At 40.5% G+C, this 18,388-nt stretch overlaps 1 protein-coding gene across 1 annotated transcript in view; it reads right to left on the bottom strand.

Annotated features, from left to right (window-relative positions):
• Positions 1 to 18,388, bottom strand: part of OCA2 (oculocutaneous albinism II) — a 183,611-nt gene that overhangs the window by 63,033 nt on the left and 102,190 nt on the right. The window contains exons 18-20 of the mRNA XM_010580473.1: positions 13,172 to 13,299; positions 7,349 to 7,408; positions 6,678 to 6,782 (exon numbers count right to left, since the gene is read on the bottom strand). Of these exons, the coding sequence (XP_010578775.1) occupies positions 6,678 to 6,782; positions 7,349 to 7,408; positions 13,172 to 13,299 (293 nt within the window). The remainder of the gene's footprint in view (positions 1 to 6,677; positions 6,783 to 7,348; positions 7,409 to 13,171; positions 13,300 to 18,388) is intronic.

Genomic DNA, 18,388 nt, shown 5'->3' with positions numbered 1-18,388 from the left:
CAAAAATTATCCAGTTTCTAACAAAGACCTGTCAGAGACTAAGTCACCTTGCCAGCCAGGTGGTTAATTGAAATTGTTTGTTGCCCTATATAGAAATAGTATTTAAACTCAGCTAAAACGGGGATTTACTATGGCTATATTTTTAGTTCTGGTAATAAAAGAAAAATATAAACAGATGTCTCCAGCATATACAGCTGATAAAACATGTCAATTAAGTTAAAGAGCATACTGGTAATAAAATCATGTCACCTAACATTCTAAGGGCAGAAATCCATGACTATTTAAATGACAATACTAGGAAAATGCAGACCCTAAAAACGAATAAGTCTGCCTGTCAAGGAATGTCATTGTGAGTTTAGCATGTTGAAAAAGGAGGAGAAATATCAGAGGATTAACAGAGTGACACATAGAGCGTCACTACATGATTCACCACATTTATTCTTCAGACAAAGAAAGCTGGATACCCAACATGAAAAAACCGTTGTCATTCAAGAAGTAAAATATGTGAGACTTAATAACTAAGCTCCTGGTTTATGAATTGTTTATGCACAGAACATTTTGTGGGTGTTTTTTAAGCAACTCCCAGATGTACCTATATATTAGATTTCCTGCTGGCAACATAGTCTTTTACATGCAGTCAGAATTAATGGAGTTTCCCATAAAGTATGTTTCAAACTCAAATTTGGACACTGAAATTGTAAGGGACCAGCTGTATCAGCTGAATGTTCACAAGTCCATGTGCCTGATGGGATTCATCCCAGAGTACTGAAGGAGTAACCAGATGTTATGGCAGGACCCTTCTTGATCATCCACCAAAGGCCTTGGGAGTCTGGGGAGGTCCCTGCCAACTGGAAGTTAGCCAGCGTTATTCCAATCCACAAAAAGGGCATGAGGGAAGACCCAGGGAACTACAGACCTGTTACTCTAACCTCAGTTCCTGGAAAAATGGTGAGAAGATTATACTGTGTACTATTGCAAGGCGTTTAAAGGACAATGCAATCATCAGGCAGAATCAGCCTGGCTTCACAAAGGGAAAGTCCTTTTTAACTAATTTGATATCCTTCTGTGATAAGGTCACCTTCCTTGTGGATGAAGGGAAGGCAGTGGATGCTTTTTTTATTATTATTTCAGTAAAACTTTTGATACTGTCCCTCACAGCATCCTTCTGGTCAAGTTGTCTAACTATGAGATGAGCAGGTTCACAGTTCACTGGGTGAAGAACTGGCTGAACAGCAGGGCTCAAAGGGTTATAGTGAATGGGGCTACATCTGGCTGGGGACAGGTCACCAGTGGTGTTCCTCAGGGTTCAATTCTAGGGCCAGTTCTGTTCAATATCTTTATCACTGATCTGGATGCAGGAGTTGAATGCAACATTAGCAAGTTTGCTGACGATACCAAACTGGGAGGTGCTGTTGACTTTCTTGAGGGACAAGAGGCTTTGCAGAGGGATCTAGATAGGCTGGAGCACTGGGCAATCATCAATGGCACAAAATTTAACATGAACAAATGCCAGATTTTGCACCTGGGATGGAGTAATGCCAGGCACAAGTAGAAACTGGGAGAGGAGTGGCTGGAGAGCAGCCCTGCAGAAAGGGATCTGGGGATGCTGGTCGGCAGCAGGCTCAGTACTAGTCAGCCGTGTGCCGGGGCAGCCAAGAGGGAAAAACACACCCTGGGGGGCATCAAACACAACATGCCCAGCCGCTCAAAAGAGGGGATTATCCTGCTGTATTCAGCGTTGGTGCAGCCTCACCTGGAGTACTGTGTGCAGTTCTGGGTCCCACAATTTAAGAAGGATCTTAAAAATCCTTGAATGTGTCCAGAGGGGGCAACAAGCTGGTGAAAGGGCTGGAAGGAATGTCCTATGAGGAGCGGCTAAGGACTTTGGGCTTGTCTGGTTCGGAGAAGAGGAGGCTGAAGGCAACCTCACTGCTCTGTACAGCTTCCTGAGGAGGGGACGTGGAGAGGGAGGTGCTGATCCCTGCTCCCTGGGATGCAGTGATGGGACACGTGGGAATGCTGTGACAGGGGAGATTCAGACTGGACTTGAGGAAGCATTTCTTTACCAAGAGGGTGGTCGAACACTGGAACAGGCTTCCTAGAGAGATGCCCCAAGCCTGTCAGCATTTAAGAGGCATCTGGACAATGCCCTTAATAACATGCTTTAACTTGGTCAGCCCTGAATTTGCTGTTGGGCAGTTGGACTAGATGATCGTTGTAGGTCCCTTCCAACTGAAATAGTCTATTCTATGCTATAATTCTAAAATATTTTGCTATAGTACATTTTTTACATATTGACAAGAAATGATCGATTTTTCTGTCACTTGCAGACAGCTATCACAATTGCCAGGCATGCTTATGCAATGAAGTGCAATAAACACTCACTCGTATAAACTTCTATTTAATTAGGGAGCTGGATCTTCACTTTCCAATGCTTAAAGAGAAGGGAAATGTCCTGGGATTATGGTTCATCAAGCAAGTTTCAATCTCCTCATTTTGTTTTAGGGCAGCTCATGATCTTTGCATTCAGGACAAATTATATGAAACAAGCAATTGTGTGGCTCCAAGGCTTTACTTTAGTTCAACACAAACAGAATTTCACCAAGACAGAAACAGTAAATCAACCTACGAAGAGCTAAGTGCCCTCAGAAACTGATTCCAGTGTTTACTGTACACAATTATCTTTCTACAGGATCCTCTGTAGCATAAAATTCTTGCTGTGTTCTGAGCTCTTTGCAGAGATTTCAGTTTAGTGACCTCAGTACACGAATTCCAATAGCTACTGACATTTTTGATGGTGGGGTTATGCCAGATTTACTCTTATCTAGAACAAAGAAGAATTTGACCAACAATGGTGTTGCACTGAAAAGGTATTTTCAGGGTAAGGTGCTTCAAATAATAAATTAATCTGATTTTTGTAATTTCAGAATTTTTTAGTAAAGGAGAAGTCTTCTCCATGATGCTGGTGCTGAAGGCTGCTGAAGAGTATCAATGTGTTCAAAATGTTTCGACACATGAATATTTTGCACCTTAAAATATTTCCATCTTAAAGTAACTGAAAATATTTAGATTTTGTTCTTAATACTGCAGATAATGTGTTTTGTTTATGTTTTAGGATAAGCAAGAATCCTAATTTGTCTGCACAGATACTTATAAACTCTTGAAAATGCTTAGATTTTCTTCTAGGAAACCATTTTCCTTATCTGTTTTCATTACTTCAATTAATAAAAGTTTATTTCCTAGAATTCTTTGTAATGCTGGCTCAGATATATTCATATTCTAATTACCTTTTTTAAATATTGATCTACAGCTTCCACTTTCCAATCCTGTTAAGGTAAGAATCAGTCAGCCTAAATTTTAATGCTGTCAAATCTGAAACTTAAAATAGACCAGTCAGCTTTATCCAAATACAGATAAAGTGAAATTTTTAGTCTCAAGATCCATTAATTAGGCATTCACATTTTTTCCATTTTTATTTTTTTTTATATACAAAGCAAGTCATTATGAATCTGATTATCCCACTAGTACAAAGAAGCTGAAATGAAAATTTGGACAACCATACTTCAACTTGATTTGCTTTAAGGAAACACAGTATCACAGTTACAGAGCTATCTGCAGGTTTTTCTCTTTTTCTTCCCTCCAGCTACGTGCCTTGTAAGTCAAGCCTCAGGCTATAGTGGAATTCCATATTTCTTCCATTTCTCAGGCAGGTCCTGAGTTAAAATACTCTACATATCAATTATTTGGGCTACTTCTACATGGGAAAGTCACATGGTGTAATAAGATTGAAAGAGTTGGAGCAGAGTCTCTTATCTATGTTGTCTTCAGCCCAGTGGGGTCTGTCACCTCACATTGGAACCCTTACTTCTGTCCACTCTCATGCCATTTCTGAGTTACTACACTGAGTGTGTGTAGCCCATCCCATCTCCCTGCTCCAAGTCTGAACAACACGCACTGCATAGTGTTGCAGGGCATGAATGGAAAACCTTATCCAGCAACACAGAGGCAGTGTTGGGAACATCCCATGAAGGAACTGACGCCTGTCTTCTTGCACCTCCCCACCCCTGAAGGAACAGAGCAGTATGACTTTCTAGACACCCTTGCCATCACAGTAGTTTTGACCACAGTCAGCTGGAGGCTCACAACCAGAAGAGCTAGGACTGGCACAACTATCTCATCCCTGGCATATGGGACAAAAATCACGGTATACTCACCTTTCTAATGCAGAAGAGACACCATTGGTGTCCTTGACTGTGAGCTGCCACCAAGCCTTTCATCATCTCTGCATGATATTTCAGGAATCCCTACCCCTGTACAAGTCAAACAAGCTGTCACCCTGGGAGCCTGGCTTCCCCTCAATTGTATTGGTCAGTGGTTAACTACCTTGGGGTGAGCAAATCCACTATTGGCAGAGGTCTGATGCCATCCTCCAAATACTCTTTGCTCAGTCAGAACATATAGCTGATATTTATGAAACCACCCAGATTTTTTGTATCTCTGAGTTCAAAAAATGGAAGGAACTTGATGGGTCCCACAAGCCTACCCAGTACCTGGTCCATCAAGTCTATGACTACAAAAATCACAAGAGAGATGGCCCCGTTGTCATGTAGACCTTTGTTCACGAATGAAGGAGACTTATGGAGCCCTGGAGGGACTCAATATATCTGTCTTCCATTATTATAAATGCAGGGTCAGCTGTGAAGCTGGAACCTTTTACCAGGAAAGGATAGGATCATTCATGGCTACATCATAACAGGTGCCCCATACTCCTATATCACTAGGGCATATGCAACCAAACTTATATATAGAAGAGTGTCAGTATGATCTTCTGAGTACACACTTGGGGTTGACCTCCAAGTTGCTGCTCCCACAGGGTAACTGTGAATGTGTGAGTGAACTATGTGGCTGAATAAGTGAATTTGCTGTGTGGATGGTTATCTGCTATTAATAATTACAGCTTGATTCTGTAAACAGCAAGTCAATAAATAAAAGGAGATCTAAGAAATACCTGTTGCACTGTGTGTTTATTACACACGCACACTCAGACCCCGATCAGTGAAAAGCCATTCTACAAAAGACCTGGGCTCAGTATATGTAATACTCCTCATCAGAAGTTTGTAACTTTGACATATATAGTGATAAATAGCCTTCCAAAACAAAATATTGCTTGTTTTAACAGTAGGAACCAAGTGCCAAAGAAACAAAAAGAATTTTAAATTAAATTTTATACAATCTTACATAAGAACTTGGGCCTTAGTTACTTAGGAATTTTCTGTAAATATTTTCTAATGTAGAATGACAAAGACCAAAGTGCAAGCCCATTCACTGAGCGAGATGGTGCTAGGTCTTGACTTTAGTCTGCCATATAACACTTTAACATCTTAACACCTCAGCTAATGACTGCTTTTGCATAGGTGAGAATGTGCCTGCATTTTTCTTTTTTTCTGCCTCCTCTCTCTGCCTATTTTTAAAGAAAAAAAATTGTAGCAGTCTCTTAGGTTCAGTCCAGAACAGAATGAAAAAGATACACATTTTAAATGTCTAAAATGTTGGCAAGGATCCTTTCCTGCCCATCTGTATTTCCCTCCCTCAAAGATACAAAACAAGTGGTCTTCAGGCATCCCAAAAGATGCCTGCATTTCAATCCCATTCCACAAAAGACACTCCTTTAAAAGAGGGTTTCTCTCAAAACCTGTAAAAGACCTTTTGGTCCCTGTGCATACAAGTGCTTTTTGGTATTGCTCCAAGCCAGTTTTATAGACTAGCTGGATATGAGGCTAAACTAAGATTTCTGCATTATTGTTTAATACTCCTCAAGTGTTTGCTGGGAGGTGACTCATCCTGAACCAATCTTTCCCTTCATGCCTGTGACTTGCAGTCTGTTGTTATTAAATCAGTATCATTCCTCAGGAAACACCACGGTAATCAAACCAAAATACCATATTAACATATAATTATAGAGCAGTCGCAAATTTGTCCAATCTGCCATATGCCCCATAAGAAGAGTCTTAAACCTTGACACAGGTTAAGGGTGGACGTGACAATCCAATAACAATGCAAGAAAAAAGGTGCAGAAAAACTATACTTAGCTGAGAACAAGCTGTAACAATGAATCATCCCAATGGTATAATGAAGGGATTATTGCACTTTAAACAGAGAATTTGATTGAATAAACCTATCTGATCATGCCCTAATTTGTTATAATTTGATACTTTTCTGATATTAAAACTCAGCTGCTGATAAGCATTTGTTATGCTTAACATTATTTGCTGGGTTTAAAACTAATTACGTAAGGTACCAATAAAAGGTTCAGGTGTTAAAAAAGCAGTAGTGTAACTATGCAGCACATAGAGAGAAAACATCAATAGCAGCGGATAGATAGTGACAGTTTCCATCAAAAAGACAATTTTACTTTTCAGCTACGGATGTGGATATAAGAGGGAAAGTGCAAAAATGCAGCCAAAACAGTGCCTCTAGTTCCACAGCTAACTGTGGCTGCTAGCAGCAATGGCCAGTTAGATGCCTAAATGGTATGAATAAGCTTGTAATAATGATTCAGTCTCAGGGGATAAAGTAAACTACACAGCAGAGATCAAAAAAAAGCAAATCATAATCAGCAAGCTCAGCTCACTTGTCAGTACCAGGAGGAGGATGTGCAAGTGCCACACAGACCCTACCATTGTAGCTGTGAAGGGGATATTGTCGATCACGGAGGAGGCCAAGGCAGACACCCAGAGCACTAAAATGATGGCCACTGCCAAGCGCTGGTCCTCAGGAACCACCTGGAATTGTGAGAGTTCAAATTACAACTTTGATGAGATCAGTGTTGCTCTGTGTGTGTGTCCCCAGCATAATTGCACATTCTTCACAGTTCTAATTTATCAACATTTATTATTCCCTTAGGCTCTGAGATAGGTAAAGCATCTTAAAGAAAATAGCCCAACATTTAGTAACACAATTACCATTCTTTTTCCAAGAAAATTTGAACAAATAGAAATGCAAAGACCGATATTTCTAATACTCAGATTTCACACAAGAAATACACTGCATGACTGTGAGTTTTCACCTTTAACTGTTTATACTTTTTTCACCTTTGTATTTTTGGGGTTTTTAGACTACAGAAAAGGCTTCCCTTTTGCATCTGTGGCTATGTTTATTCTGGCTGTGGACAAGATACATACGTATTAAATATCACGCATGCCAAAGTATGACATGCTTTCTTGATATTGCTGATGCAGGAATGCAATCATTAACATCAAATTCAGAATGAAAGTATTATGCATTATTCTATCAGAGTAAAATTATTCTCCTTACTTGTTAAAAAAAACTATAAATATTTTAAACATACCTTTATTAACAAAGCTGTCTGCTCTCCTATATAGTCTATTAAGTGCAGATGAGCCAAAGCCTAAAAAAAAATTTAAAAATTGATATCAACTGGTGAAGTACCTGATGCAGTTACTTTTCTTTCAGTGGATGTAAGAAAACACAACAATTTTTTCCCATTCACAAAATACTGATATTCATCTCCTGTAGCTTCTACAGCAACTTTGCAATTGGTAGAAAGAAAAGACACAGCAGAAATTGGTAGCTGTATCTGCAGAAGTGGGTTGGCTGTGCTGGAATGACTGGTAGGATTACTTAAGATTGGGGGGCACAGGAATCAGAGAATGGCTGAAATTTAAAGATTACATTCTTCAGTGGATACATGTTTTCTGAACACCTGAACACAACTGATTTTAAACAAACTTGTCCAAAACCAGAATACAGATAGAAGTATATCATATGTTTAAAAGGTCAGATGAAATCAGGCTTCTTGTGCTCAGTCTCAGATGAAGAAATAGGAAAACAAAATACATGTTTCTGTTAAACATCTTTCTCAGACCCATAAAAAACCAACAGTACCCATCTGCTAAAACCAGGCCAGAGATCTTGGGTGAATGGAAACTGGCACAGAGGCAGCGGCACCTGAAAGGCAGGAAAACCAACTCTTTCATGCCCAAGTCAGGCACCCGAACCAAGGAGGCGAGCCCTGTAAGCGGTGGACCTGGGGACAGCCTGGACCAGAGTGCTCTGTCCTCCCTGTGAGAGCCATTCCCATTTGTACAGGATATTTAGACAGCATCCCATACAACCACGGTTATTACCATGGATGAAAAGACATAGGAAGACTCCAGCCTAGTGGTGATGGCTCTGATCTCTGCTTGGGCAGACAGGAGAATACAAGCTGAGTCCTCACACCCCAGGAGAATGACCTGTTCCCTCAAACCACAGGGTAAAAGGGTGATTTTAAATCATGAGAGCTAGCCTTTAATTCACTTTGGTTTTGTTTTCTTTTCTTACAGGTGTCCAGAATGAAGTACTATTTTGAGGTTGAATAAGGTATATCTATTTTATGACTTTTCAGTTTCTCAGGGGAGAAAAATTACAGCTTTTTTGGCTCAGCCTGGACCAAGCTGGTTGGCTTGCTTTCATTTTTTTTCTTCCATGACAAAGAATCAGTCAGCTGCAATGCCTCACTTACTGACTCCATTCCCACACAGAGCCGCAAAAGTCAGTATTCACACAACATAACTCCGTATAACCTGCACATGTGGCACTCAGAGTCCTTCAGAGACATCAGCGGAAAAAAAGCCATTCAACTCCCAAGCTGTCAAATTCCATGACAGAGATGGACAAATATCCTAACAGGCACCGAGTGGTGTGGGTTAAGACACAGTAATCTCAGAGTGACAAAAGGGCTGTCATTCAGACTGCCAATTCCTGTACCTGCAGCTCATTCAGGTGGCAGCTGGTCATTTGGATATGACCACATATTAAATTTGGCCCAGAAATTATACTTTCTTTTAACAATGCACTGCACATTTAAAGATGCAGCACGCAGAAAACAAGTTATAAGATTTTTAAATACATACGCATACCCCTTAACATTAAAAAAAAGGACATTTTTTCATTACTTTAACTTCCCAGAAGAAAGTTTCCTAAGAAATGAATTCTTGCTGGTAAACTTAAGATACCATTTTCATTCTAAGCTATCTGTGTTGCTTTATCAACACAAAGGTTATGACAGTGACTTTTTACATGTATGTAAAAGCAATATTCTTAATGAACAGTAATACTTTTTCTGCAATTGCTTTTTGTTCACGTTTCAAAATAAACTTTTTAACACATAGTTGTCAGCAATTAAAGCCCAGAATTACATTTAGTTAACATTGCTGCCTTATTACTTAATTATCTATTAACAGAATATATGACTTTTCAGTAACACTTGTATATTGGTTTTGTGTGGCAAGGTTTTGGTAGCGGGTGCGGGGAAGGTTACAGGGGTGGCTTCTGTAAGAAGCTGCTGGAAGCTTCCCCTGTGTTCGAGAGGGAGCCTATACCAGCCGGCTCTAAGACGGACCCGCCACCGGCCAAGGAGGAGCCGATCAGCGATAGTGTTAACGCCTCTGTGATAACATTTTTAAGAAGGAAAAAAAAAAGCTGGGACAGACGGAAACAGCCACCGGAGAGAGGAGTGAGAACATGTAAGAGAAACAGCCCTGCAGACACCAAGGTCAGTGCAGAAGGAGGGGGAGGAGGTGCTCCAGGTGCCGGAACAGAGATTCCCCTGCAGCCCATGGGGGAGACCATGGTGAGGCAGGCTGTGTCCCTGCAGCCCAGAGAGGTCCATGGGGGAGCAGATCTCCACCTGCAGCCTGGGGAGGACCCCACGCCAGAGCAGGTGGGTTCCTGAAGGAGGCTGCGACCCCATGGGAACCCCGCGCTGGAGCAGGCTCCTGGCAGGACCTGTGGCCCCATGGAGAGAGGAGCCCACGCTGGAGCAGGTTTTCTGGCAGGACTTGTGACCCCGTGGGGGACCCACGCTGGAGCAGTGTGCTCCTCAAGGACTGCAGCCCGTGGAAGGGACCCACACTGGAGCAGTTTGTGAAGAACTGCAGCCCGTGGGAAGGGCCCACATTGGAGAAGTTCGTGGAGGACTGGCTCCCGTGGGTGGGACCCCACGCTGGAGCAGGGGAAGAGTGTGATGATCCCTCCCCCTGAGGAGGTGAAGCGGCAGAAAATAACGTGTGATGACCGTAAACCCCATCCCCGTCCCCCTGTGCCTCTGGGGGGGTTGGTAGAGAAATCCGTGAGTGAAGTTGTGCCCGGGAAGCAGGGAGGGGTGGAGGGAAGGTGTTCTGAGATTTGGTTTTATTTCTCATTACCTTACTCCGGTAGATTTGTAATAAATTGAGTTAATTTTCCCCAAACTGAGTCTGTTTTGCCCGTGACAGTAATTGGTGAATGATCTCTCCTGTCCTTATCTCGACCCGCAAGCTTTTTGTTATATTTTTTCTCTCCCCTGTCCAGCTGAGGAGGGGGAAGTGATAGAACAGCTTTGGTGGGCACCTGGCATCCAGCCAGGGTCAACCCATCACAACTTGAAATTTGTTCTGGAATCCAGACATGGTACTACAGAAGAAATATTCAGGAGAGGGGGAAGGGAATGAAGGATGCACACATCCCTCCTGCACAACAGTCAGTCTGCAGGTAGCCCATCACGTTAGAGATGATGACAGTACTAATCACATAATCAACTTTAGGATGTCTCTACGATATCCAGGCCAATTGCCTGCAAGCACCTAAGTGAAAGTCAGCAAGTAGCACCCTACTACTGGCCTCCCCTGGGTGTTAACTGCACAGAGTGTCTCCTGGATCTTCCTGTGTCTTCTAAGAGGAATAAGTATTACTACACTAATTGGTGTCTTCAAGCATACTAGTTCCTGTCTGACAGCTCAAAATAGAGTTTTACTGCAGAAAAAAATCATGTGCCCTTTTAAATCAAAGTTTAATTTATGCACAAAAATTTGCATTAAACCCTCTTATGGACAGTATGTCATGATGATTGTTGCAGATAAACTCTGCCTGAAGGGATTAAGGTAAAATGTCAATTTTGACTATAAAAGTGAGCAAAGTACTGTATCTCTGAGATGCATAGGAACTTATATCACGGAGACAGAAGAAACAGAAAGATTTTATAGCCTGTAACAGCCACTTGCAAACAAGAACTAAAAAGACCATTGTAGAGATGAATTACCCGAAGGACACAATAGAAAACAAGAGAGCTCCAGAGGGTTTCCAATTTTTTCATTGCAAAATATCTACCAGACTGGACAGATGAGCACCCAAAGGCAGAACCTCCAAGAGTTCCCCTGTGGCCCTTGAACTCAAATCACATTTTCCAAAATGACTTGCAGCTTAAGTCCCACACAGATTTTTAAATGTTCCTTGTAATACGAAAGGGAACATTTATAGCAACAGGAAATAACTTCAGAATGGGAACCATCCAAGGTGAAGGATCACCAAGGGTGAAGAATATGAGCTGACAACTGCTGAATGCCTAGATCGTGGAAAGATTTCTTCTTCAATGCATATCTCTGTTTTGACTTGTTTCTTCTTGACGTTGTTAACCTAAAGGAAAGAAAAATGCCTTGGCAAAGACTGTCATCTCCTGCTAATCCAGAGGGCCATAGATTCAGATCAAAATTAGCAGTGATGATACTTAGAACATTTTTCTCATTCATTTATGGGGAAGAATTTAACCTCTCCCATTTTTTTCTTGATTATGTGTACAAGTTTCTTTCATGACCTTAAACTGCTGCTGTTCTATAGAGCCAGGGAAAATATTTTTTCATTAGCAAACTATTCACTGGTGACCTGAGAAACCATAAAAATGAAGTTCAGTAAATTACAACAGTCGTATCCAAAGTCTGGTAGTAAATGGCAAATAATTTCCTGTGTGTTTTACTATGTAATTGTGCCATCACACAGCACTCAAATCAAAACCATTCACTCCAAGCTAAACCAATAAATACATCAGGGAATGCAACTAATAAACTGTTGCAGCAGCAGCAGACAAAATAAACATGGCTTCAATATAGGTTCCCTATAAGAGCTAAAAAATGCAAGGATATATAGAGCCTGATAACATAGAGAACTAAAAATTGCCTGTACTAATGGCTATACAATAAATCAACATTTCCTGATGAATTTTAGACCTAGTAGCTTGCAAACAAGCCTCCTAATGATAATCAGAGTTTCCATTCATCTTCTCGGAGGTTACCAGATTTTGACTTCCAGTTTGGCATTAAAGAGATAGTTGAATTATTTGCTGTTTGTATTTGCTTCAAATTTTGTCCCTGTTACTGTTGGGAATTTTTTTTTTTTTAATAGATCCTAATTTACAAATTCTTGGGCTCTTTGCAATTACTGGCAGGAGGAGGGGAAGGATGGAAGGAGGCTGTGCAAGCAAATTTGTTATTACAGGCTTTTCCCAGGCTGCTCACTCAGACTATTCACTAGCCATGGCAGTGCCAATGGTCACTTGGGTTTTGTCAGTCATGTTTCTACAACATTATTACATCACCTAAACCCAATAAATAACAACTGAAAAATACCAAGCATTCTAAAAGACTAATTAACAAGTAAATGTGAGTATGCATACAAAGAAATATCCAAACATTTGGGGTAAAAATAAATCCTCTCAGGCTACATGAAAGCATCAAACAGTAAATAAAATAGGATACAAACATGGGTGGACTGTTTCCAATAGTCAAGCAGACAAACAGAAAGAAACTACACAGCAAGATATCCAAGCATTTCAAGTACTGAATATCTGTTTAAATTACAATTGCAAACTGAAATTCAGTGATATTATCCTTTCAAACCATACTCTCATGAAATCTCTTAGGCCGTTTAGTAGCCAGCATGTAGCAGACAGAATTAGGAACATTCTTCAACTCTGGTTTATTCTTGTCCTTTTATTTTTCCTATCACTGGTCTAAATAATTGCAAAACGAATACATAAATACATATAAGCTATCTGCACACATAGACCGCCAACAAACCCGGAAACTAAAATTCCACTTATATGAAAATGATTGTGTCAGATATATTCAGCAAATGCAGCAGAAGGAGAGAGAGTGAGACAAAGCTTACAGCGAAAAATTAGATACCAGAGATCCAGCCTACTTCTGCCACTCTGCAATTTCTCTCTGTACTACCGTGACTACACTCAATCTACAATATTCCAGTGGGATTGAATCTGCAGGAGGCCTCTGCCCAGGAACATAATTCACATTTTAAATCAGTTGTAACTCTTCAGGCTTTAGAAATCAGAGTATCTTACCTCCATGAGAACAAACAATGCTGCAAAGAAAAGAAGGGTTGCCCACTCAACTCTGTTCAAAATCATCTCAAAATCATGGATGTCTGCTAGCACCAGCAGCCAAATGGCTCCCAATATGGCAATCCAGCCTGCATGAGAAAAAGACAGAACAACACTTCACAGACTTGTTAAGTGCTACCAATGTAAAAGTTACCGTATCGCAATTTTCAAAACTTTTTGCCACACTTTTGCTCTGACTCTGTAGCAGGGAAAGGTCACAGGTACTGCAGGATGAATGGTGTCTGCTTTCAAATTAAAATAAATTAGAAAAGAGAAAAAAGCAAATTAGGCACATTTGGGTTACCCCCAATAATAAATGGGTTTTAATCACAGAGAAACCTCTAGGTGTTTAGGAGGTAGACTGGAGGATTCTGGAGCTCCTGAAAGGCTGGCTGCAGCCCCAGGGCCTTGAAGACCCACTGTCTACCTGCTCTAGAAGATAAACAGAGGAAAAGAAAATCTCTTAAAACAGAAGAGGGAGTGACTTTAAATAGCAAACCAGGATGTCTCCAGACAGGATCCCTTTATACATCCTGAAGTGTTTTAAGGCACATATTTAGGTAACTGATTGAGAGAAAATGCAAATTAAATGCACAATCAGCCAGAGAAACTAATCAGCAAATCTCCTGTCCGAGCAAGGCTCACTTTCTCTCTACACATTTGAAATGTTTTCTGGAGCTCTTCAATTCCTCTGGCACATTTATCTTAAACAATAGAATGGGATTTCAGAGGTGAAACAAAAGGGGTTTGGGTGGTTCTTTCCTCAGAATGATGATCCTCTTTCTGTCTTCTCTATTTTTTTCCTAAATAGCAGATGACTTTTTATTTAATACTAAAAAAAAAAGATACATAATTTAAGGTTCTTTTAATGGCATGGAAATAAAGCCTTCCACCTCTTCAAGTTATTTCTCTCTTTGTTTTGACTATTTCATATATTCACAGTCAGAAAGTGATGGATTCACAGAATTGCAGAAAAAGTGAGGAAGAAAGAAGAATAACAATCTTTGCTGGCAAACAGCTTTAAGTCACAAACTTATAATCGAATACCAAATGTTACTTAGGGACAATAGGCCCCTGCTGCAAAGTAGATAGATGAATAAAGTGAATCCTCTCCAAAAGGCTTCAACAGTTGTAAGAAAATTCAGAGATAGAAGACTGATTCGTAAAATTTTAGACCATTCAATTTACAGCTTATGCATAAGTGTTTTTCTATTAAGTTCAAAGAAGAAAGAGATCCAAAAACGTCCAACAGTTTAAAATTAAGCTATATTCCATTTAAATCCTATTTAAATATAAAAGAAAAAAAGACACCAAAGGTTCTTACTGTTTATGAAGCTGTAAATATTAACTATTTTCTCTAAAAAATCCTATACAGTGTCACATAAGTACTCCCTAATCAAAGAATGCATTTTGCTTTCTCAAGTACAATTTAGGACCTTTCAGTGACATACTGCACTCTTTAAATGAGAATTTCAGGTTAACTGTGATTGCTAAGGAACATCTGCTGAAAATATTGCAGCTCAGTACAGGCAACCAGACGTGCCCGAAAGCCAAAACCAGCAGCTCAGGAGTTACTCTGGCTGGTCTGTTTAGTAAGGAGAGCTAAATGAGCTAGCTTGGCACTAGCTCTGGCTTTCATGCTTTGAGGTGGGTTTATTTTCTGCTGCAGTATGTACACAGCAGTGAAATCATACTGCTTACATTGTCTGGCTCCAAAACCAAAATGCTTTCAGTGACACCAACTCTTCAGCCGATGACCTGTTTCTGTCCTCTCAAGCATCTCCAAGTGCCGCAATCTCCCCAGTTCAGCTTTACTCTTGATGCCATTGACTTAGCTTCTGTCCTCTCTGCTTGGCTGAAACCACATTTTCCAGCACTACAAACAACTTCTGCCTTCCCGAGCTCTCTCCATGACCCTTCTTGAAAAGCTTCCACAAGGCTGATCACTCTAGTCTTGCTGTTTCCTTGATAAGTGGCACTCACAATAAGTTTTTATTTAGCCTGGTGCAAACCTAATTTACAGGGAGATGCAGGGAAATCCTTGTAAGGGAGCATGTATGAAGGACTAGGAAATTTAATGGCTTGTCAGCAGAAATACCACCATATAGGTGGGAAAAAAGCCAAAGCTAAGCAGAGAGCTGAAAAATGAAGGAATTTTGTATCCCAAATTTTGTAGCTTCAGCTCCTACATTGTTCCCAATACAGATTTTGAGTAAAATCTGATCCAAGTGCCTCACAGGATCCAAAACCCATGTCTCACAGCCAGCTCTGCTCACCTCCAAAGACAGAAATGCTGCCATGCTGCAAATTGAGCAAGTCTGTTCCCTGCTTCGGTCACAATGATCTAATCAGAGTGCATGGTCAAAAATAGATCATGCATGAGCATCATACTGCAAGGGAGGAGGAGAGCAAAAACAGCCACAAAAGACAGCAGGGTGGGAATAGCCGGTCCCAAACTTTCTTGTGAAGAATGGCATTTTACCACCCACTGGAAAGAGACTCCAGGACTGGTCTATGAGTGGTAATACTCTGTACTGCTCAGGATGAATGCTGGATTCTGGCATAAACTGACAACGTACAAATTTTTTGTGTGTGTACCAGAGTCTGGGTATGTGTACAGACTTTGCAAAAACAGTTACAAACCACAGGGACAGGATTGCTCCCAGAGTTCCCAAAGTAGCAAAAGAAAGTGAGGAGAGAACTGTCAGTTCCTGTCCACCACACCTTTTTGCTATCACAGTTGATTTGCTATCTTTCCAGAAACAAAGCGAATCTGTCTATGCAAATTAAATTGTTATTTGCTCTGAACACAGCGCAAGGGGTTATGGGAATGCACTGCCTAATTTTTTTCTTGGCTGTCACCTTGGCTGTTCTCTGAATTCTAGTAAAGAACAGTGGGCCCAACTCTGCCTTAAATAAATAAAGATGATGGCAATTCCTGTTAGAGGAATATTGCAAGGGGAATTATACGTGTGCAGATCAGGAGCTTAGTAGCAGAATTTTACTGCTATTTTGTACAAATGTAAGTGACAACATTACATACAAAACGTAGGTGACAAAAATGTAAGTACAACAAAGTGAAGAATTAAAGAATAGCAATTTCTCAATAGTTCTGGAACAATCTGTGATAATATCTTGGCATTATTTTTACCCCCCTGCCTCCTACAAAATTGAATTAACTTGAATATGCTGTATGGAGATAACAATTATTGCCTAAAGCTAATGAAATATAATTGGATTGCACAAAAGGTGCAAAAGCCAGGCGTTTTCTAGCACCACAAGTGTTACCAGCACGCATTAGCTCCATGCATGCAGCTTTGCATGAGACAACAGTGCCCTGCCTTACAATATTGTTCCCTGGGAACATGGATGGGCCAGGGAGGTGTCCTCCTGCAGTGCTCCAGCAAGTACAGCTCTCCAGAGGCTCAAACACGTCAGCTGCCCATTCTGGCTGCACAGAGCTTATTTCAGTCTACACACATGGCCTGTTCAGAGTGTATTTGCTTTCCTTGCTATGCCTGCAAGGAGGAGGTAAGAGTTACCCATCTCTCAGAGGGAGTGCAGAGAAAAGGAGATGAAGGAGGAAGTCTCTGGAGGAATTTGGGGGACTTTGTGCAAGATCTCTGTTTATGATGCCCTTTAGTACCATGGTTTGACGTCAAGCACCCCGCAGCTGGACAAAAGTAAACTCTTCCTCTGAAGCCTGAAGGCCACAGTAGTTAGTGTATGCCGTAACTGCTTAATGAACCGGTCTCTGCTGAATTTCTTGTCAAAGGTAACTACAAAGTTATTGGCAGCCTGCCTTTCTAAGCAGGCAGGTTTTCTAAGTCTTTTCCAAGGCCCTTCTAAGTACATTCATGACAGTGAACATACAATATCAGTGTTTTATACATTTGGGTAGCTTTGCATTTGCCCTGGATTCAATTTGAAGCACTCCTTCCTTTTTGAAGAATTGAAAGTACTAGGATACATTAAAGACTGGCTTCTCTGCTCATTTATTTTCTAGCTTACTGAGCCACAAAAGAAAGCCAGAAGGAAGAGAAATAATTTCAGAAAATAACTTCTCATTACTATAGGGAAAGCAAAGCCCATTTATAGCTCCACAGACCACTTCTTTTACTGCCTTTTAGTGCCTCTGTTTCACAACAATTGATATTCTGGAAATAAAACATGGAGAGAAACTGAATCTAAATTCCATTTCTGCACTGATATGGTACCTGTTGAAAATGGTGACAGTTTCTGTTTATTTTAGGAAAAATAACATGAAATTTTATTATAAAATGCACCTTGCAGATTTGTAATGCATTCTTCATAGAAAAGATTCCCATGCCTTCTGCTTGGGACCAGAAAAAAAGTACAGTAGAAATAGCTTGAGTGCTTTGCTTTTCTCATACACTTTACCCAGTAGGAAAAACCACCTTTGGAACAATAAATAGCTCATGATGAGCAGAATACAATTGCAATCCTACTCAAAAAAAACCCTTATTTTGAAATAATCAAGCAGAAGAACTTGAAAATAGAAAACAATCTAATAGAAGCAAATAGAAGTCTAGAATATGTGGGAGGAAGGTAGGTGAAAGATAAAGAAATGAAAGAAAAAAGTACTGTGTAATCTGTAGGCCTTTCAAATACTCATTAAGAAAAATTTGTATTCCTTAGTAAAAGTAATTTTGTCTCACCTACTACGAGCTGAAATGCATAATAAGCTTCCTCCTAACAATGTGAACATGTGGACACTGTATGTTCACTTTATGTGCACAGAATTTGAAATAATGTATTTATGAATACTGACGGTACACAGAAATTTCACTTTAGTGGAAACTGAAATGGCACTTGAGACATTTGCACTGAAAACCAAAGCCAGGATAACATTGCATGATCTCAATGCTGGCCTGGGCCAGCAAACAGTGTGCTGCTCAAGACAGGCACAGGGTACTACATTTAGGTAGGAAGAGTTAAAACTGTACAAATCCAGGGTGAGAAGCAACTGTATGCCTAACAGTTCTGCAGAAAAAACTTAAGAAATACAGTGGATCACAACTGAACCTAATGGCCAACTGAAATACAGAACCAGGACTATAAATGGTAAATCCTGTCAAGCAACCTTTGCTCTCCTAATGCCTGGTAAACCCTGAGAAGATATACTTTAATTAAGATGTGTACCCATTAGGCAACCAA

This window comes from Haliaeetus leucocephalus, unplaced genomic scaffold (assembly GCF_000737465.1).
Source record: "Haliaeetus leucocephalus isolate CR32 unplaced genomic scaffold, Haliaeetus_leucocephalus-4.0 Scaffold712, whole genome shotgun sequence".
Taxonomy (NCBI): domain Eukaryota; kingdom Metazoa; phylum Chordata; class Aves; order Accipitriformes; family Accipitridae; genus Haliaeetus; species Haliaeetus leucocephalus.
Note: the sequence above shows the minus strand (reverse complement) of the source record. Positions and strands in the feature narration are given on the sequence as shown.